This window comes from Leuciscus leuciscus (genome assembly GCF_965113295.1).
Source record: "Leuciscus leuciscus genome assembly, chromosome: 21".
In the NCBI taxonomy this organism is placed as follows: domain Eukaryota; kingdom Metazoa; phylum Chordata; class Actinopteri; order Cypriniformes; family Leuciscidae; genus Leuciscus; species Leuciscus leuciscus.
This window is the reverse complement of record NC_138745.1, coordinates 22,851,965-22,874,184: the sequence shown is the minus strand read 5'-3', so window position 1 is coordinate 22,874,184 and position 22,220 is coordinate 22,851,965. Positions and strand designations below refer to the sequence as shown.

At 36.9% G+C, this 22,220-nt stretch overlaps 3 protein-coding genes and 1 long non-coding RNA gene across 5 annotated transcripts in view; 1 reads left to right on the top strand and 3 right to left on the bottom strand.

Moving 5' to 3' along the window:
• Positions 1-8,304: 8,304 nt before the first annotated feature.
• asb3 (ankyrin repeat and SOCS box containing 3) lies at positions 8,305-15,848 on the bottom strand. The gene is made up of 9 exons (XM_082152630.1): positions 14,921-15,848; positions 13,901-14,059; positions 13,683-13,795; positions 13,134-13,266; positions 11,115-11,292; positions 10,688-10,894; positions 10,319-10,588; positions 10,010-10,143; positions 8,305-8,563 (listed from the first exon to the last, which is right to left on the bottom strand). Exons 1-9 carry the CDS (start codon positions 15,117-15,119, stop codon positions 8,406-8,408), a joined length of 1,551 nt encoding a protein of 516 aa, XP_082008756.1. The 5' UTR covers positions 15,120-15,848; the 3' UTR covers positions 8,305-8,405.
• Positions 15,849-16,195: 347 nt separating this feature from the next.
• On the top strand, positions 16,196-19,207 carry chac2 (ChaC, cation transport regulator homolog 2 (E. coli)). The gene is made up of 3 exons (XM_082152631.1): positions 16,196-16,784; positions 16,924-16,959; positions 18,422-19,207. The coding sequence occupies exons 1-3, from the start codon at positions 16,650-16,652 to the stop codon at positions 18,794-18,796; spliced, it is 546 nt and encodes a 181-aa protein (XP_082008757.1). The 5' UTR covers positions 16,196-16,649; the 3' UTR covers positions 18,797-19,207.
• On the bottom strand, positions 17,411-18,412 carry LOC309485696. Its single transcript, XR_014201259.1, has 2 exons — positions 18,100-18,412; positions 17,411-17,808 (listed from the first exon to the last, which is right to left on the bottom strand). It is a non-coding gene; the product is annotated as an uncharacterized lncRNA (long non-coding RNA).
• A 195-nt stretch (positions 19,208-19,402) lies between the features above and the next one.
• psme4b (proteasome activator subunit 4b) overlaps positions 19,403-22,220 on the bottom strand; it is a 30,435-nt gene continuing 27,617 nt past the window's right edge. For both annotated transcript variants that reach the window (XM_082152628.1, XM_082152629.1), the window contains 3 exons: positions 21,739-21,872; positions 21,483-21,622; positions 19,403-21,325 (listed from right to left, as the gene is read on the bottom strand). In XM_082152628.1, the coding sequence (XP_082008754.1) occupies positions 21,488-21,622; positions 21,739-21,872 (269 nt within the window). In that variant the 3' untranslated portion in view covers positions 19,403-21,325; positions 21,483-21,487. The remainder of the gene's footprint in view (positions 21,326-21,482; positions 21,623-21,738; positions 21,873-22,220) is intronic.

The following is a 22,220-nucleotide window of genomic DNA, read 5'->3' as shown; positions in this document are numbered from 1 at the left end:
ATGTGTTTTTGTGTGCGTTAGAAGATTTTGGATATAAAAAAACATCTATTAGTCCCTGCAGTAATTGTAATGCAGCACACCAAAGAAGTCTGACGTGAAAGGAATGGAGAGAGACTGACATCATGAGGTCTATTATATCTTAATGGCTGATGTTGTCAGCAACAACAATGAAAGATGGATGATTGCACTGTGACATCTAGTGGTAACCGGTTGATTGATGGCCTGTCAAACTGGGGATTTCTCATACACAGTTCATGTACGTCACCCATCAGTCATTTATCGGCATTATTGATTGGCACATACGCCAGAAATATTAAAAATATCATCCACCCAGCACTTGTAATCAAAACTGATGGTAGTCACATTGTTTACATGCAGCACTATATAATCGATAATCAAATTGATATAGGCTATTAATTGCTGCTAAGCTGTGTAGTGCCTTAAAGCGAATTCATCAGCAAAATGCTGATCTTCACAAACTTCACAAAAGACAAGAGTCTAATGGGAGACATTTCAAATTAAGTTTGGAAGTATCGACATAATTTTGTGACGTACAGTAAATGAAATGGATTATCAAAAAACTATTTTTCGGGTTAGAACTTGGGTTCTATTATTCAGATGTAGATTGGATGGAGGCAGATCTGAATGTGTCTTGTAGACTCCATTGTGTCTTGTATTTTTTCTTTTTGAATTCAGCTAATTTTATTCTTATACACAATGACTAAAATTGTATTTAAAGATTTTATTTAAAAGTTTATTTAAAGATGTGATTTAATTAATGAGCTTTACTTCTATCTGTGTATGCGAATCCATGTGTTTATTCTATTTTGATCTTATGTTGTTATTAGTGTTTCATATTCGATATCTGAATATGTTCCCTGTTCATGTATTATTCTGCAATAAAAAACATTTTGAATCAAAATTATAAAGTAAAAATTTCTAAATGAAACGAGCATAGAATAATTGCTCAAAACAACATCAAGATGCACATAGAAAATAGATGGAGTAAATATCCATTTCATGCTGAGGAAAAGGACATGGAATGAAAACGTTTGTGAGTCTGACAACAATACGGTATATTTGAGTAGGCCTAAATGTAATTAGTTACTGTACTAAAGTATCTTTTTGGCTACTTTGTAGTTTTACTGAGTATCAAAGATATTAGCAACTTTTACTCACTACTTGACAAAAAATGTTAATGACTATGTGTACTCTTTACTCCATTACAGTTTAAATGAGTAATGCAATTACTCATTACATTTTGCATGGCACATAACTGTTTCTGCAGCAGTTTATTTCTGCTACAGAAGAAGTGATATTGCCATCTACAGGGCATTAAAGGTAGTATATCTTGAGCGTTTTGCATCCAAACTTGGAAACATGGCTGGCTTATACACGAATGTGAGTGCATTAGCAGGTAGTTGCTGAATCGCAGGCGTTTCATTTATGAGATGAGGACATTCCTGCAGCCATGATGAGGCTGAAACCAGCACAAGCAGTTCATTTTACTTAGAGTCCCCCTGTAGTCAATAATTGTATCCCTTAAAACTTATCTTTGATCACCAAAATTGCATATTTAAACGTTTTTCATTGAAAAAAAAAAATTCTTCATGCCTTAAAATATCTTGAATGTAACTCTACACCCTTGCCTCATTTAGTATACGCGCTTCTATGAATATGCAAATTAGCCCCACCTCCACTCGCTCACACCAGCTCAGAGATCCACTCGTTTACGATCGCACATTGACCTGATTGGTTATAAGATAGTTTGTGACGTCTGAAACACCAGCGATTTCAAACCACGTTTTTGAGACTGTCTTTGGTTCACTGCAGTTTTAAGGACAAAATACTCAGCAATGGTGTTGACTTATGAATTTGTACATGGTTTGTCTTAAAGCATGTTAAAAACACCACATAGACATATAGCCTAAACAACATTAAAAGCTAGATTTTCACCACAGGGGGACTTTAAAATTATTTTATTTATCCATCATATTAAACAGACCTTTTTGAAGCATATTGGTTTATTAATGCCCCTTTGTGAGCACTTGAGCTTTTGAGACTTGAGTGTCTATAGATGTTTAAGAGGCTGCTGTGTCGATTATTGAGGGGTTCAGTTTTATTTCGATTTAAGACTTTTACTTAAGACATATTGGAATTGGTGACTCTTAGTGCCTAAACTGTAAGCTGGAAAATGACATAGTTTTGGGTGAATTGTAGAGGTTTAGATTGTTATATTTTACATACTACTGTGTGGTTAAAAGGCTTGTGATTATTTCAAATGGAACTGCTCCATATATGAATACAAAGTAAAATGCCAAGGACAAGGATGCCTGTGGCATGCATTAGTAATACCTGCACAGATTGGAAATGGGGAACTCATACTCCTATGGTTGGAAACGGTAAGGCATGTTAATTTCCTCTTGTGAGTAATACTTCTTTTTGTGCAGTGAAAAGATTTCGCCTCCCATGGGGGACGTTCTTTCTCAAGATGTTATTTTTGTTCAAATCTCAAAGGCTTGCAGTTAAAGTTTATGAGGGATTGAAAATGGATAATTAGCATTTAAATGATCTAACACTTTTTTCTCCGCCATGGCTGTCACTGTAACCTTCTGTGATGCGCTCTCATCGGATAGCACTTATGTTCGTCTGGCTGGGGAGCTGACAGGGTCTGTGACGAAGTTAGGTCTTCTGGTGTGGAGGTTGCCAAAGGGTCATTTCTTATGGACTCGCAAGTTGTTGAGAAAGAGCTTGATAAGAAATGACCGACTGTTCAAACACCGAGATCACGTACGAGGTTAAAACCAATTCTTTGCCTGGGGAACGGCAGTGGGGTCACTGCAGGTGTGGATATTCCTAGCAAACAAAGCACATGAAGTGTGAAAATTTGCCGGGTTGCCTGTTTAATTACTCAGGGAACTCATTAAGAAGAGTGGCCTGCTTTTAATATAGGTTAATTAAATTTTTTATTTCCGAGTCTTGATAAGGCTGACGTAGTCATGCAAAGACAATAACACAAGCACGCACAAAATAGATAAACATGAACGGCTGGATGGAGAGTATAGGACCGTGGAGGATTAGATGTGTCCGGAATCTCTCTCTCTCTCTCTCTCTCTTTACCTACTGAAGTAATCTCCTCCATCTTCTCTTCTGCTGGGCTCTGTACCTCACTGATTAACACAATGTCTAAGTGATTGACTGCAGTCATTATTTAAACGGACGTTACCTCACCAGGGAGGTTCAGATTTCTCTCAATCAGCAACTTCTTCACACAATCAGCGACTGTTTCACACCTGGAACACTCATGTGATGAAAGTACCGATCCACACCAATTATTTCTGCTAATCTGCTCTGGTAGGTGAGGACGATGCGGAATACACAACTGACTGGATTGTCTTATTGGGATTGTATATCTATGAAAAACGTGTGATTATTCACTACATTTCATTCTTCCGTGGAACACAAAATGAGGTGTTTTACTGAAAGTTCAAGATGCTCTTTTCCATCTAATGAAAGCAGAAAGTGTCCAGATGCTGTCAAACTCTAAAATGAACAAGCACACACCGTAGGTACATAGTTCGAATGACTCTTGTACTATAGCCTGGAGCAGGCCCGGTTCCACAACCAAATCACTGAAGGTGCTCTAGTAAAGTGCAGAAGTCATCACTTCTTTTACCAATAATTGGAATAGAATTTTAAAGTTCTTTTGCTACGAATATTTTTCTATTAATATTTTAGTCTACCTTTACATTGCTTTAATGCGTTACTGTTTTAACATGTCATAATTTTGTCCCGTGCAGAGTGAATCCAGCATTTATATGTAGAAATCACTTCCAAAACTTTGCAGCATGCAATTGCTCGTCTGTCCTCTTAGCAGGATGAAAAACAATAGTTTTATTCAATGGATTATGCTGTAGCCTCGAACGTGTCCCAAGACCACTCCCTTTACAATCATTAAAACGCCATCAGTTCATCGCGATCTCACAAATTTACGTTATAATCCACGAAGCTGCCAACAATGCACAATAAATCGCTTACATTGTGTCTACACTTTCTTTGTTAATGAGAGGTTTTGCGAGCCTGCAGATTCTGACTAACTTAAACACCTCTGATTGGCCATTGCGTTCAAGAGATCAACACAACTATGTCTGTGATTGGCTAAATTGCTCGCCGCTGCAAAAGCACGTTGTAATTAGATACATTTGATGTTCTCCAGAGCGCAAACACATGCACTACTAGAGCGTTTGCCAAAACTGTTTCGCCAATATAGTATTTCAGTACCAACTGAGGGTGCTCTCTTGCTTGCGTTTGAGGGTGCTAAGCACATTCTAGCACCCTCGTAGAACCAGGCCTGGCCTGGAGAGCTGGCGATTTCCAGCAACACGAGCAACAGCATGTCTGCGTGTCCAGCGATGCAAGAAAGTTGAGATTTATGACTTTTGGGAGCGACAAAGCCCCATTTACACTGCCAGCGACACACAATGTCAAAGTAACACGATCCCATTCATTTTCAATGGAGGGCTGTTGACTCCCGGAAACACGAGCGACAGCGACCGTTGGCGACAGAATGTAGGCGTTACAAGAAAAAATTCAGAAATGTTAACTTAATGCAAATGAGCAGTACATTTTCAATAGGAGTGAAGACTGCCAATGGAACTCATGTCTGTGTCTCGAGTGAAGGCAAGGCAAGATAGAGTTCTGGAGCAATTTCACTGTAATATGATTTAACTGTAACCACATAGCCTACATGGACACAATAAAATGATGTGTGGAAAAGAAACTGTAGGTAGTGTTATGAGTTTTATTCATACATTGATAGTTTGTGTTGTTCATTAATTACATGACATGCAGTGAGCAGTTTAGCGCTGATGCAGTTCATGTTACAGTTCCGCCTGAATTATGTTGATTATTAGGGAGTCGGTGTGAACGGGGCTTAAGTCGGTGCTCTGGAAAATTTCTTGTTTGAGATCAAGTCACTTCAACATGACTCAGCATTATCAGCAGTTTTGTGTGAGGGCGAAAAAGTTCCCCGCGCAGATTTAGCTCATTTTCAAGTTGGTCACATGAATCGCCACGCTGACCAACGGCTGATTGGTTTGAAAGTGACTTGGTTTGACAAATCAAATGAGATTTGATAGCAATGGATGAGGGGAAACCCATTGAGTGGCTTTGGAAGATGTGGAGTATATGCACCACTTTTATGGTGCTTTTTTGGCAGCTCCTGGTAACAGTATGCTTTCATTGTGTAAAAAGAGCAGCATGAACATTTTGCCAAGCATCTCCTTTAGTGTTCCACAGAAGAAAGAAATAAAGTTGTATGGGATTGAAACAGGTGAGTAAAAAAAACGAATTTTCCAATTCTTCGTGAACTATTCCTTTAGCAAAACACTTCCTATCACTTCAAATATCATCACCCACCAACAGCAAGTCTTATATCAACACTGCAGTTCTCTTCTATTCCCTGAAACAAATGTCCAAATGAAATGGCCCATTTCCTCTGTCCAGATTACTCCTGACAAAACAAACACACAGACACAAACACAAGCAAACGAATACATAATGACCTGTTTGTGAGGTGGCAAAGAGTAAAATCAATGAGATGAGACATGTAGGACCTGGAAGATAAAACAACAAATTGACTTGGAAAAACACATTAATCTCATGTTCAGTGAAAGCAAACAGAAGCCCATCACCCTTGTTTATTTCCTTGGAGTGTGTTAGCAGTGGGTAACAGACTGCACAAATGCAATAAGATCCAGAACTCCTCCATCAAAAAGGCAAGAATTATCTAATCAAACTGAAGAAAATAAATCATACATACAGCATCAAAGCTGGACGATTCCCAACAGGTGATGCAATATGCTGAGGCAAAGAAGCCTATCTATACAGTATTAGCATGAATACACCTTGTATGAGATGTTCTGCAAGGTCTAGAAGAAAAGATCCCCTGGTAATATTTTAGCAGATATTTCCCTTCAGCAGGTCGCCAGGCAACTGTGTCCTCATGATTCAGGTCCATGGTGAGAATAACACAATGAGGCAATGATCACAGATATTCTTCCTATATCAACTACGGTTTGTGTAATTAACACTTAGAGAACCGCAAAACAATTTTTTAACACATTTGCCAGTGAGACGTACCATGTGATTACATAAAGAGACAGGCAACGCGCTCCACTGTGACGTTTTCCTAAGAGCTCAAAGCCACAAAATCCTGAGCCAATCAACAAAATTCACAGTATGAAGGGTGGTGGCTGTTGAACAATTCAGGCTTCCAGCTCCAACCGGGTGGACTGGCTTAGGGCTGCACGTCACACTGGCTTTTTATAGAACGTGTACCACATTTCATGACTGATACATTTTAGATTATGTTGCATCAATTATGTACGTGCTCTATTCTAGACTTCGTTCCTCTGTGCTGCTGTCACATTTTAATTAGGGAGACAAATCAAAGTGGTTATTAGAGGCTGAGTTTTAACATTTCTGTGAGATTGTACACCAGTAGACACCAGATGGTACACGCTCTAAAAAATAATATATATATATATATATATACACACATTCACACGATACATACTACATACATACATGTATATACACTTAATATATATTTTTAAAATATATTATATAAAAATATATCTTCAAAAATGATGTGTATAGTGTGTGTGTGTATATATATATATATATATATATATATATATATATAATTGTTTTATATATTTATCTAAAAACATATATTATTTTAAAAAATCATCTCTTCAAAAATGTTTTATTTATATTATATTTTTATTTAAAAAAACGTATATGTGTATAATAAACCTTAAAAAAAATTTAAATATATATTTCTCTAAAAATATATAAACATGTCTCTTCAAAAATGAGGTTTGAAAAACAATGACAAATATTTTTACCCTCTCCCTCGCTCTACACACACACACACATATATATACAAATTTTTTTAATAGATTTTTTTTTCCAAATATATATTATATAAAAACACATTATATAAAAATCATCTCTTCAAAAATTGTGTTTGACAAATAATGAGAAATTATATTTTTGCTTACTTGTATTATATGTTTATAATAATAGTAATATATTTATAAAAAATGCTTAAAAATGTCTCTTCAAAAATGTGGTTTGAAAAACAATGACAAATATTTTTACTCTCTTTATTAGAAATATATATATTTCTCTAAAAATATATGATATATAAAACATATCTGTTCAAATATGAAATTGTAAAATTTTGAAATTCGATTTTCAATACTTTATGTATATAAAAAAAGAATGTGTGTGAAAGAATGACAAAGTCAGTCAGTCCTTTGGCTGAATTTCAAAAGCCTGATTGCTAATCAAAGCCGAACCGTTGGACCTGAGCTTACCTGCAGCACAAGAAAGGCTTAATGCACATGATTACTGATGCCATGCCTTTCCAGAGTCTCCCACAGAGAGGTGGCCTGATTGTCTAGAACAAGGGACAGAGTTGCTGAGACACAGCCTCCGGTTTGCTCTGAATTCAAAATATCAGGGAGGGAGCAGAAATGGCTCCTCTTTCATGTAGTCAGGCTGCTAGGTAGCTACAGTAGTGCGGGGTCGGACTGTCAGTTATCCGTGTTCTCCCCCTGCTGTTTGCACATGGTATTCCGAAAGAAACGGCATGGAAATAAGGAACACCTTGATGTTATATAACAGTTTTTTTTTGTTTTTTTTGTTAATGCAATAATGCAAGCATCACGTGGTCTTTCCGTAATTAATGTTAAAGAGGTGAAGACAGTTAGCCAGGATGTGTGAGCTTTAGAAAAATACTGGAACATTGATGTCTGTGTGAAACAGATTAACCGTCTATTCATAAAGGTATGACTCAATTCTGAAAGCAGCAGGGGATTGAGAGCACCACGCCGCAGCGACACGGATGATTTTAAATTAACAGCGAGCTTTTGATGGTGTGCTATGGGCATTCCTTAAAGGTAACATAAAATGTTAAATAAATAGTATGACCAAAGGCAGATAGTAGCATCTCTGAACGAGTGTGACTGCGTTGGGCAATTAACATTCGAAGAGAGTATGCGTCTTTCAGGCAGAGTGACCTTGGAGGCAGACAGAGAGGAGAGCCGCTGAGAGAGAGAGAAGATAACGAGGCAGACCAAAGACACGGAGCAGAGGTGAATTTCAACATCAACTCAGTATGAAGGCCAGCTGTGTAAGAGGGGAACAGAGCAGTGAAGAGAAATTGGTGAAATTCTTCATTTGTCCTCCCATATTTTCTAAATATCAAGGTAATGAAAAGAGCCAGAGTCCAGCTTTTTTTGAGCAGTCATTAAAATTTTATTAACATTATGTACAAAATACTGCAGTGGAACAAGTCGAGATAACTTAATTAGCCACAGATGACAGTCAGGCTGCTATGTGAGCAAGCCTGAGACGTCGCTGAACTGAAGGTAGTCCTGAAGCAGTGTGGGGACGGGCAGCTGTTGGATAAAGGAGGTCTTCGAGAGAACATCGCTGCCCACCGATGCCCGCACTGCCAGCCTGCACAGATGAGTGAGGGCAGGGACTAATTCTGGAAGCAAGAGCAAAGGGTTACTGAGCTGTGGCCACTTACCACATCAGAGGATACATATATAGAATACAGTGGGATATATTTTTTTTTTCAAAAATAATTTATGAAATAAATTAATACTTTCATTCAGCAGGGATGCATTACATTGATCAAAAATGACACAGTAAAAGCATTGTTACAAAAGATTGGTCTTTCAAATCAATGCTGTTCTTTTGAACTCTCTATTCATCAAAGAATCCTGAAAAAGAAATTGGCAAAAATAATAAGCAGCACAACTGTTTTCAACATTGATAATAATAAGAAATATTTCTTGAGCAACAAATCAGTATATTAGAATGATTTCGGAAGGAGCAGGTGTCACTGAAGACTATCACAGGAATACATTTTTACAAATAAAAAAAATGTGTGTGTGTATATATATATATATATATATGCGCATTTGCTCATCTGTAAATTACTTAAATAGTTCAAACTTATTTCTTATTAGTTAAAACTTCTTAGTTTCTCGCCAAACATTTTAATTCATAAACATTCTAATGCAAACTAATCAGTGGGTTTTGAATTGTTTCATTAAAACAGTTTGAACTGATTACAAAAAAATAACAACTTAAAGTGCCCCTATTATGCCATTTTAAACATTCCTACTTTTGCTTTGAAGGTCTCCAACAATATGTTTACATGCATCCAAGTACAAAAAAGCATTGCCTCTTTCCCCTCCCAATGTCTGAAATGGTTCAATAAAGGATTCAGTCTCTCTAAACCCTGCCTTTCCGAGAGCGTCCTCTGCTCTGATTGGTCAGATGGTCGCGTCTGTTGTGATTGGTCTATCAGCACGTGTGAGAAATAAACTCCCAATTCCATTACCATATCTGAAATTCAACTCATGAGGCTTCCTCGGCACTTGTATACGTAGAGATATGAACAGTCCTCATCCTATAAAGTGCATGAAAATTAAATTCACAGCAAAGAACACAGCATCTTCTCAACACGTCCACATGCTGCTACAACATGATGCTTCTCAGCTACAACTACAGTGTTTGAGGACGGGTCAAAGTAGACGTTGCTTGCGGGCAGCCGATGAAGACCATAAGCTGGCATTATGCAAATTTGATACAAACCTATATAGATTTGTTTCGGAAGTGAATTACTGAGGATTCGTTTCGGCAGTTCAGAATCGATCCTTTCTTTTAGGAGACAATAACTTTATTTGTCGTGCGCTTTGACCTTTTACATACATAACAGCTATGTGAATGAAAGGAATGAATATCAGCTCTTTAACTGTAATAAAGAAACTCTTCAGGAAACTTAATGTACAAATAAATTCACTATTTAGCTTAATTTCACTTTACCAACAAAATAATGGTGAATGTGGAGTACATATATGATAAATGCAATGTATTGCTGAAAAACACCTGATCAAAGTCATAAAACCCACACAGTTCATACCGAAATGCTTCCGTGGCGTCCAGGTGCCATCTGTTCGACGGTGAGAGAGAATCTGAAGCATTGCGGAGGGCAGAGTCTTCCAATGAATGAACTCCAGAAAGAAATTAAGCACTCTGTTCTCAGCTTCTTCAAGCCTGCACCCAATTACAGCATTACAGGCAGAAGAGAAGAGCTTAACACAGTGGTTTTTAACTCTGACGTTAATAAAGCACAATTATTTATTAAAAGCCATGCATGGTGAATCCACTCATGATAAAAAAAATAATAATAAAAAAACGCGTGACACAACAACCGCAATGTGTTGCTTACATTTTGTCCTGTAGGAGCAGCATGGGGTCCATTCCTGCTTTGAGCAGCAGGGGGAGCCAAAAAGAGGCGCTCTGCAGCTCGGCAAGGGCTCTATTGGCCAGCTCTCTCAGTCGGTCACCCTGAGGGAGCCCAGCGTGCTCCAGGATCAAGGGCAGGTGCTCTGGTACATGGCCCTGTAACGCAAAGGCATATATGCCCATGCTCACATGGGCCCCTGCTGCCAAGAGCATCAGAGTGATCTCACGAGTCTGGTGACACTCGCTGTCCAAACTGAAAGACAAACGACAAAAAAGAAAAAAAAAGGTCATACTGTCCAACTGATTGTGTTAAAAATGAAAAGCAGGACATGAGTGTACATCTATGTCATACTTCCAAGAGTTGCACCACAGAGCCATGTCCAAAGGGCAGCTGTATCCAAACTGTCGACAGCTCTGGGCGTCTGGACTGTAGCCCTTCTTTAGCAAGACCCGAAGGCTGTCCGCTTGTCCGCTAAGTACTGCCAAGTAAACTGGACTGACCTTTCCTTCACCCCGGTCACATTCTCGCTTCGTTACCGGAATCAGCTTCTCTAAAGCACTACACAGAAAGACAAGAGATGAGCGGCCAGATTAATCCAGTGTAGCAAAAATTATTTCATAAAGGCCAAAGTTACGCTCTCATTTAAAAAGTAGAAAAGGTTAGCTTTCAAATGTTATTTATATTATACTAAGTAAATGTCACAATGTGGATAGTTTTTTAAAACAAGGTCTTCGTAAGCACTAAACAGACCCAGTATGAAATTGACAAGCGGCCGTACCTTAGCCGACTGAACTGGGCCGCAGCATGGATGGGTAACTGCCAGCAGTCCTCATTGCAGTACAGGTTAGGGTCAGCTCCATGGGCCAGTAAAACCTCCACACACCATACGTGGCCCTCCTGAGCGGCAATGAGCAACGGTGTGGCCAGATCGTTTGCTTGGCAGTTCACATTCGCCCCTGTGACAACGACAACCTCTGCTTAGGCACACTTCCTGATTTTAGGGGTCTACATATTTTGTTGATCCCAGAAAAATATTCCTGTCTGAAAATTGTATCATAACCATATCGCTACCCCTAAACCCACCCATAAGTTATCCCTAAATTCAGAGGGAAATGATAGGTGAATGAAATTGATGTAGAAACACCTAACCCTGGTTGTAAGCCTAAACTTGACTAACTGACTGGTTGATTGGAATGTTGTTCCAAGACCAACAAAGATGTTGATCCAAGAACATGTTTTACTTTGTGAAATCAGGTTCTGTTGCTATGTTGTTCGAGGAAAAACAAAGAACATGTTGATCCAGGAAAATGTTGTGCTTGGTGTGGCTCTTTATTTAATTCTCATTTAAGTTAAATAAGGGTGTTCACCATAACGAAAAATAAATAATTATTAGGGATGCACCGATACCACTTTTTCCAGTACGAGTCCGATACTCCCATTTTTGGTACCCGCCAAAACCGATACCTGTATTTTCACTGTATTCAAATTTTTCAATGTATTAGAAGATACACCAAAATAATATAAATCATATTAGTTGGCTTAATTTGTTCATCAAATATATATTTCCTTAAGTTGCTTTCATGCTTAATTAAGCCTGCTAAAATGCATTGTATGAGCTTCTGTTACTTTCACTGTTCATTCAATTGTTCTATCATATTTTATCTTTCATTTAATAGCACATCACATATTTAGAGCAGCTCCAGAAGGGCTCAGTGCTGAGGATTGGGTCAGTGTTACAAATGTTTAGACACCAGTTAAATATCAATTCTTTATTCCAATTTTGATACTACAAAAACTACCAGCCTAATTCATGTGAATTTAAAACATTATTAAAGACAAGTAAGCCGTCAGTAATAAAATAAGAACAAATAATCAAATTTACACATATATAGCACAAATAAATACAATAGAACAAAGAAAGGCTACAAATGAAATAAACAGTGTTTTTAGAGTTTTTCGGGTAGATCTAACAGGTACAGTAATTTGAATTAAGTAATCAAATGTGAAAAAACATTGCATATTCTTTACTGTATAAATTAAATATAGATGGATATTTTTGTAAAGTTGAAAAGGGTAGCCGATTTATTCAAGAGCAGTGAGTGAGTAATTTATTTGTCCTTTGTTTGATTAACATTAAAACACAGAGGCAGGTTTATTAAACTGCTGGCCCTTTAAGACCGAACACGGACCCCATTTTAATCTACTATATTAGTTCACTTGAGATATAACAGACTTTGTTTTTATTGCATTACCAATATGCTGACATAATCTGAAATAGAAGTATTTTGTAACATTATAAATCTTTTATCTTTACTGTCACTTTTGATCAATTAAATGCATCCTTGCTGAATGGAAGTATAAAGTTCTTTAATTTTTGAAAGAAAATGTAATAAGCAGCAAAGCAAGCCGCCAAACTTTTAATGAGGCATTTTTCACTATGAAGACATTTTTTACATGATCCATTTTTTTTTTTTTTTTACTTTATGCCACCCCTCCTTCACCACCCAAAAAGTGTGAACATGAATTTTAATTAAGAAATTAAAAATGTATTCAAGTCTCTGAATGTCTATATTGAATTTTTACTGCAATCATTGAATACATTCATTTTTTTTTAATTGACCCTTACATCAAACTGCTTATCTGTCTCAAAAGAATGTGTCACTGTAAACAGCACAGTGGATACAGTAGTGATAGCTCTAATGAGTTGACACTGAACATTGACCAAAGCATTTAGTGTACAAAAGTGCAATGCAGTTCATACTTCATACAGGATTAATCATTAAAGAAGTGTTCTCACCGGCATTTGCAAGAATCTCTAAGCATTGGTGATATCCATATTGTGCAGCAACAAATAATGGTGTGATCCCATAGTCATCCACTGCCTCCAGAGAGCACATGCTCACCAGGAACCTCACAATCTCAGTATGGCCCTGGAAGTGTTATTTACAGATATTTATTTCCTCAATTTCTTGATGAAAGATTTTGACAACTGCCTCAGATGTAGGATTTAAAAGCTTGATTAAATTAGAACACACACTATGGCCCTGGGCTTTCATTTTTTGAAGTTTAATTAAACATTTAGAAGTATAAAACTTATTGATAGAGGTATAAATGCAAAAAAGTAATAACGAGCAACATAAATAATAATTTGATTGATGTTCTAAATAAGTTGGGGGTTTTTAACGATAACAACTGGCTGATAAGCCCTTACACTTAACGGTCAGTAAAAAGAGCTGCAGAACTTATATATAAACTATGTGAATGTAGTATTTGTACAAATTTCAAAGTTTCCAAAACATAAATGCTTCATAAATCATAAATTAGAATTGTAGTTTAAATCTATAACCTTGTAAACAGCTTGATGGAGACAAGACCAGCCTGACACAGAGTGAGTCCCATTGACTTCTGCTCCATTTCGTACCAGCAGCTCCACAACATTTTTGTACCCACCATCTACAGCTAATAAAAAAAGAGACAAACATATAACAAGACTCCAAAGAGGGAAAATACACATGGTAAACATGATCTGAGATGACCTGTGATCCTAGGTACTTTTGGGTTTACCTGCAAAGAGGGGACAGGAGAGCTCATTGGTTGTCCTGTTAATGTCCGCACCACCTTTGATTAGCCACTTCACCGCCCGGAGGTGTCCATTCCTCGCAGCAAAGTAAACAGGAGTCTCTGAGTTATGTGTCAAAGTGTTGACATAATCTTCACAATTCACTGAAGTAAAGAGGAACATTGAGATACAATTAATGACCTGCACATTAAAGAAAACATATCTTGACTTGAACAGTTTAATAATGATACAAACATACTAGTGTGTCAAAATAGCTCTGATAGTTGGTCTTCAAGGGACAGTTCTTGTAACTAAATCTGAATACGTGCATATTTAAATCATATGAATGAGATTTGAAAGCTACCCTGCCATACAAAAAAACAAAAATACAGTACTAAAACCAGCACTGGAACTGAAAAAAACAAGCAGATACTGTCTGTCTCATGAGGGGAAGATTTGAAGGACTATAAAACAGAAATGGTTTCTCACACAAAGGTTAGAATATGGCGCTCAAGTTGCATAGATAAATGTTTTAATACATGTATGTCATTTGTCAAGATTGACAACCCCAGTCCCCAATCGTTTTTACTGTATGGAAAAGAGCAGCTTACACATTTTGCCCAATATTTCCTTTTGTGATTTATGCAAGAAAGAGATTCCTACAGATTTGGAATCATACAGGTAGCCTAAATGAAGCTAGAATTTCCATTTCTATGTGAACTTTCTTCCCTTCAACATCCCCTCATTGCCTAAACAAATAACTCTATTTGATGGTCCATAATGCATCTTTACACAACTGATTTAAGGTAGCTCAGTGCCTGCTCAAAATTCTTTGTAAAAAACGTAATGTTGCCTAAAAGCCAGACTAAACTTTGTCTGCTCTGACCCACCTTAGGCCCTAGTATAAAAGTATACTATTAAAATGGCTGTGTAAATGCATGTATGCCACATTTAAGCAGCATTAAACAGTCTGCGTAAAGAGACCTAAGACCACTTCAAAAGCGCCTGTGTAAGGAAGCTCTTACCGGCTGCAGGGAGGAGTAGCCGCACACACTCCGCTGATCCAGCCGCCGCGGCCTCATGCAGGGCGTTCCAGCCCCGGTTATCTTTCACGTCCACCGCGAAGCCTCTCTGGATGAGCTTCTGCACCCGCCGACCCTTCCCCTCACGGGCTGCCAGCGCGACGGCTGAACAGGTGTCTCCATAGCACTCCGTGAAGTCCATCGATTTTTCCCTCCACACAACACTAACTTTACCCCTTAAACATGACTGAAATAGTTCATGCTAACGTTATATCATTTCCACACAGTGGCTCTTAACTGTGCACGTTGACAGTTCCAGATCTTGAATTACACCTGCCTTTACTGCAGTGCCACAGGTTCAATCTCTGTAATGCAGTGAAGTCAAGTGCACACTAGGTTACATGATAAGCAGGGCAGAAAACGGTGCTTTGATTGCAAAATAACGAGTTAACCACTTCAAGTATGCTAGTAGTCTAGTTCATTTCCCCACTTTGAATCTTTAAGATGTCTACAAGACAACAAAAAGATAAAGTGAAAAATCATGCTGCGGTTCTAAACATCTGTAAACACATAAATTAATAATGACAGAATCCACAAGCCAGACCAGATATATTTAACGGAACTTCCGGTGATGCTGCTTCCTGATTGGCTGATTCAGGGCTCCGGCTAGAACAGACATGTGTTACTTTGCGTTCCGTCTATAAACAAATAAGCGGAAATTATAATAACAATAGTATTATATAAACAAAAAACAAAACAAAAAAACGATTCCAATATTTCGTTTTACACATTTTCAATTGATCCACCCACTTAATCGAAACCCGACACTTCCTTAAAACAGAAAGGGAGATATTATTCAATAACTGACAGTATCTAGCAAAGTCAACATTCAAATATTTAACTAACGTTAGATATAATTACATAACATATAACAGCAACATATAAAACAAAGGCGAGGCAAAGCATTGCTTGTCTATTGAACAAGCGGTCAGAATACCTAGAAATACCATTTTAATTTGTGTAATATAAAAGTAACTAAGTAAAAATAAAGGAATGAATGAATTAATGAATAAACAAACAAATAAATCACGACAATTTCGATTGAACTATTGTATTTTTAACAACTCTACATAGTTAACTCCTTTAACATAAATAACAATTATTGTATGGCATAGGTTTCATCAGAAATCCATTGCTACAACAGCTATAGTTATTAGTGTAAGAATTCGAAAATTATTACTACTGTGCTGTATTAAATATGTTGGTGGATATTCTGCTTACCACGGTGATTTATTGTAACTTAAGCGTTTACTTATAAAGCCGGTAAACTGGCTTTTATTTTGAAAAATGATATCTCCCAATTATCCAGTTTATACAGTCTATGGTTTATACCTTCAACTAATGGCGTACAGATTTTAACGTTGATTTTTGTAAACAATAAAACGCTGTTTTTATGACAACTTGTAAATTAGACGTCAAACAACGTCAAGAGAAGAAACTTGATGCGAGGCGTCTTCTGCTGGATCTGTATCTGCCCTTGACAAGTATGTGTTTCTTTTGAAATCTTCAGTAATACTAATAACACCTAACGTTATGCCAACCCTGTCAACACATACCTAACCAGACTCGTCAGTGGCACACAGGCCCAGTAAAACACGTCCGGCATCTACATATAAGTCGAGGCTGTCGAGCATGTGTTCCGAAGACACACCGTGAGCAGAAAGCAGCAAAGATGTGGGTTTTTGGTTACGGATCTTTGATTTGGAAAGTTGACTTCCCGTACGAGGAGAAACGAGTGGGTTTCGTCAAAGGTTTTAGTCGCAGGTTCTGGCAGGGAAGTACGGATCATCGAGGGGTGCCTGGAAAGGTATGGACCCGATTATTCCCTATCAAAGTCATACGAGTTGATCAACAGCATGTGCCCAGTCATATAGTGACCTTTAAGGATGACAGAGCACTTAACACAGGACGATTAACACTCTTATTTCTTATTGATTTTATTTCAGCCTGGGCGAGTGGTGACATTAATAGAGGATCCTGAGGTAATGAAATACTGCTAACGTTACCTTTATACGGCCGAACTGAAGCCAATAAAATGCCGACATTCCACTTTTTTGACCCATCACCCATGACTTGTTTTTCTTTGGAAGCAATTTTTTTTAGACATTGGATATTTTGATTAACATTATCTAACAGTAATTATATAGTTAATTCCCTAGCATTAAAATGTATCCAGTGCTGGGATGATTACTTGCAAATTGTAGTCCATTACTGAATACAATTAGCCTACATGATAAAAATTGTAGTTAGTAACTATTACATTACAAATTTAAGGTTTTAGATTACTTTTGACCTAACTATTTTGAAACATTGCATTATGGCACGGTTTCCCAAATTAGGGTTTGGGAATGAACTGCAGGGGGTTCAAAATAAAATAAAATAAAATAAAAATAAAACAAACACTAACTAAAAAAACAAACAATATTTTATGTGTTTATAAATGCTGTGTGGCCTCTCAATTTTAAATGTATTTATATGCACATGACTAGTCGGTCTGTGTGCCATTCCATAAAACTGGAAGACTTTCTAAACATATATAAGCAGTAGGTTTTTTAGAAAGGAAATTTTAAAAGAAATAATAATTAGGGAGTTAATTAATTCTTAATAATTTAATGCCAATTTGTGAATATTAAGTAATCATGTAAAAAAGTTACTGTAGTCTGATTTTTAAAAAATGCAATATAATCTAATTACAAGTATTTAATTTTCGGAATCTGATTAGCCCATGTAATCCAGATTACATGTAACCAGTTTCTACCCAGCACTGACTGTATCTAGTTTTAAACACATCAAATGTCTGTATCTCACCTTAAAATGTGGATTATTCAGTACTTTTATACATTGTGTATATTCACTTTGTTTTATCAGAGTTTTTTTTTATTAATCTAACAAACTATCATGAAATGCATCTAGTTTTAAACACATCCCATGTCTGTATCCCACCTTAAATGGTGATTATGCAGTTTTTTTATACAATGAATAGTCTATTTTCTCATTTATGTTCTTTGGACCATTACAAATTATTTTTGCATCATGTAGTATTATCTTAATGACATTTAAGTATGCTTTCCTGCCTAATTTTGTTCTTTATTGATTTTTAAATAGATTAATTATTAAACAACCTTTTATACGTTGTCTTTATTTTTCAATTAACTTGAATTATTTTATTTTTTTTAAAATACGTTATCAGTTTTATTTTGACTTCCTGAGGTTGACAATCAACATCTGAGATTTAAACGCACTTTCACTTACCGTTTATTTAAAAATATAAATATTTAAGTTTCAGACCGTTGTGTATGGTTCATGGGAAGTGCCTTTTTTAATTATATTTGTAATATTTTCATTTAATGATAGCATTAGATATACATGCATTTCATTCACATGCACGAATAATCCAAACTGTGTGTGTGTGTGTGTGTTCGTTCACTCTCCTCTTTCCTGTAGGGATGCGTATGGGGTGTTGCTTATAAGTTGCCATCAGGCCAAGAAAAGGAAGTGAAAGAGTATCTCGACTACAGAGAAAAAGGGGGGTATGGGGTGATCACAGTTACATTTCATCCCAAAGATGAAGAACACCAACCAATGCAGGACACGTTGCTCTACATCGGATCCTTTAACAACCCAAATTACCTTGGCCCAGCGCCTTTGGAGACAATTGCTCAGCAGATTGTGAAGTCTGTAGGTCCCAGTGGCAAGAATACAGATTACCTGTTTCAGCTCGCCGATGCCCTCAGGCAACTAGTTCCTGAAGACTTCGATGATCACCTGTTCTCTTTGGAGCGTCTTGTGAAGGAGCTGCAGGAGCAGGAGATGGAGTGATCTGCTATTGTCTATGTTGTCCTTAATCTTCTGAAGAACTCAGGAATTTAGTTAATTTCTTCCTCATTTATCAACTATGACAGCTGATGCAAACTAAACCCTGTTACCTGGTAAAGCATTAGATAACCAGTACTTTTCTGTTCTTTCAATAGAATTATCCAAGGTCTCTTTTCTGAACACTTGATTTTTATGACGTGACGTTTCACATTATTTGTCTTTTGTGTTGAACATTGAGAAACAAATCAGGTACTTAAATGGATTTCAGTGTATGCTGTAATATATATAAGTCATTGCTGTCCATGAAAATGTAAAAGTTATTCTACTGAGGAAACTTGAATATATTACAAAGCCATTTCTTATTTATTTCTAAAGTTCCTTATCTTCAAATAAACCATGGAAGGGTGAATCTCATGAATATGTTTGTCACTTAAATATATATATATAATTTATGAATTTGATAACATGAAACATGTTCTTGAGACCATTAAGATTTATTTTTGCTTTGTGTAACATTATTTGAATGGCATTTAGGTATGCTTTACCAAATTCCATTAACATACTATTAAGTCTTTGCACTTTTTTACTGTAACATGGTACATGTTTCTGGTATGTGTGGGTTCATTATAATTATGATTATATCAGTAAAAAAGAAAACTCACTGGGTCCTCAAATTTTCCTTTATAAAAACAAAACAATACCATTGGCCGGTTTCACAGACAAGGCTTAAACCTAATCCAAGACTAAAATTCATGTTTGAGCTTGTTTTACTCAAAGCAACTTCCACATATCTTAAAATATATCAGTGTCATTGTTTTGCCTCAAGGTGTGTTTTTTTTATTTTATTAATAAAATGTAATTATTTTATTTAATTATTTAGTTAACTAATTTAACTAAGGCCTATTCCAAGCCCTGTCTGTGAAACCAGATGAAAACTTTTTGGAATGTTTCAAACTGAATTTGTGAGATTCACGTCAATCACTTTCTTTATTAAGGATACTTTGTCTGAATAGTTACAACTCCACTCTGTTGTTGTAGCGATAACATTGTGTACTGGATCTTTCCTGAATTTACTACAATGTTCCAAATGCTAATGTCTCCCAAGAGTTTTTGTTTAGTATAATTATACTAGTTAATAAGGACTTTGACATATTGCGAGATTATAATATTATGGGGAAAAACAATGTTTGCATTTTTAATTTGTTAAAAACAAAAATTCATTTATTGGCCTTGAGAGTAATATGAAGCAAACATCAAAAAAAAAAAAAAAAAAATAGAGAGAGGGAATCAGAAAAAAATCACTGCAGTTTTGGCATTAAGCTAAATAATGTTTCTGTTATGTACACTCCCAAATGTAAAACAGAACTAACCTTGGTAGAACCTGAAGCCCTTCCTGGCGCTGTGTGTGATTCAGAGAACAATCTTAAGTGGTTTTGTACTGAGGCTGGAGTGAATTGTGACAGAAGAACAAAAACAATCCCGGAATTTGTCACTTGCCAATAACTAATGGCTCAAAACATCATCACCCCGCCATAATTTGGTCAAACTACAAACATGCACACTCAAACCAACATGCATGTGTATCCCGCCGCCTTCCACAAACTCGCACAATTCTCACACTAAATCTGGTCAGGCCGTTCTTGATAGAACACGTGTCAGTCGTTTATGCATAGATAAATGCATATGTACAATACACAAATGCATACATACACAAATGAATACACAAACACATAGGACACAAAACAAAACCCTGTTGTGATGGCAAGTGAGCAGAGAGCTACAGGACAATGTCAAAGCTACCTTCCTACAATAACGTCACAGTACTCAGACTTGCGTCCTCATGTAATGATAAAAAATAGGAGGGCTCAGCCCCAATATATACTTCATCAAGTTACTGATGCCAGTCTAGCATAGAGCAATAACAGCCAAAGAGGTGCATGCCGCATCCGAATACCATGGAGATTTAAGTCGAAAAGATGCTGTCTCTATGTCACTCAACCAAGAATCACATGCTGCTAGCTGTAAAAGGCTTAAAGAAAAAACAAAATGCTAAATGATGAAAAAATATCCCAGTGAAATGGGGAAAAGTGGTTTTGACAATTCTAAACATGCTCAGATCACTGAGAATCTCACATCAAGAGAGCATGATGGGGGCTTTGGAGTTGGATTTATGGGGCAACCCATAGGCATTCTGTCCTTCATCACACTTTTAATGTCAACACAGGATTAGAGAGGGGGGGAAAATCATCTATCTGTACAACAATATTACAGACTGCAGGCAGTACATCCCTGCGCTGGTAAACCTTAAATATTAAGTATAGTTGAAATGCAAAAATATGGGCTAGATATATACATACAAACAGTACGTACAGAGTATATTTCTAAGTCGTTGAATCGCTCGCTTCGTGTCTGTGTACTCCATTCGACTCCTTCATGCCTATACGTGCCTCCTGCCCTCCTATTTTATTTGAATATAAAGTAAAAAAAAAAAAAAAAAGAAATAACTAAAACCTGCAGAAACATTGTTTCAACCTGAAAAGAAACAGATAAAATATGATCAGGTCACAATCACGCAATTAAGCAGCTTTTATAGACTAAAACAGTCTAAATCAGTATGGCTGTGTTGGGCATCACAGGATTAACTTCCTAGGCTGGCGGTTTGCTTAAATGAGCGTCTTGGGTAACATACCCAATCTATGCATAGTAGCAAGGTGACACGAGAAGGTCTGTGAGCACCACGAGCTGGTCGTCCGTGAACTGCTGCTTGTGCTCCAGCCAGTTGTCGTGATGAGTGCGGCGGAAATTAGACAGAGTCTTTTTCACGGTCATCTAAATCAGACGGAGAGAGGCTTGTATTGATTTTTGTTAGATTTAATGGGCCCTAAGAGCGAAGCGCACAAGAGGGAGACAGAAAGCAATTGTGTTTGTAGTGACGAGCCGTGTACCTCGATAGGCTGCGTGTCGTTGAGGTGAGCGCTGAGGTCCATGAGGAGCTGAGGCATCCAGGTCGGGACATCATACGGGCTGGATAAGATGCAAGCGCTGATTCCCAGCACTCCGGCGTGACGCCGCACCAGATCTGAGGACAGATTAACATTTTTTCTAATAGTCAATTAAAAATACATGTGGTATAATCTTTTAATAAAAAAATATCTGTGTGCTTTAGTTGAATTTTCTTTTATTCAGCGAGGACACATTAAATTGACCAAAAGTGACAGTGAAGACTCTTACTTTATATTTCTTATACAAATAAATGCTGTTCTTTTGAACTTTCTTTTGAACTTTCTATTCATCAAAGAACCTTAAAAAATGCATCATGGTTTCCACAAAAATATTAAGCAGCTCAACATTTTTTCAACATCGTTGATCAGAAGAAATGTTTCTTGAGCAGCAAATTCAAATGATTTTTGAATGATCATGTGACACT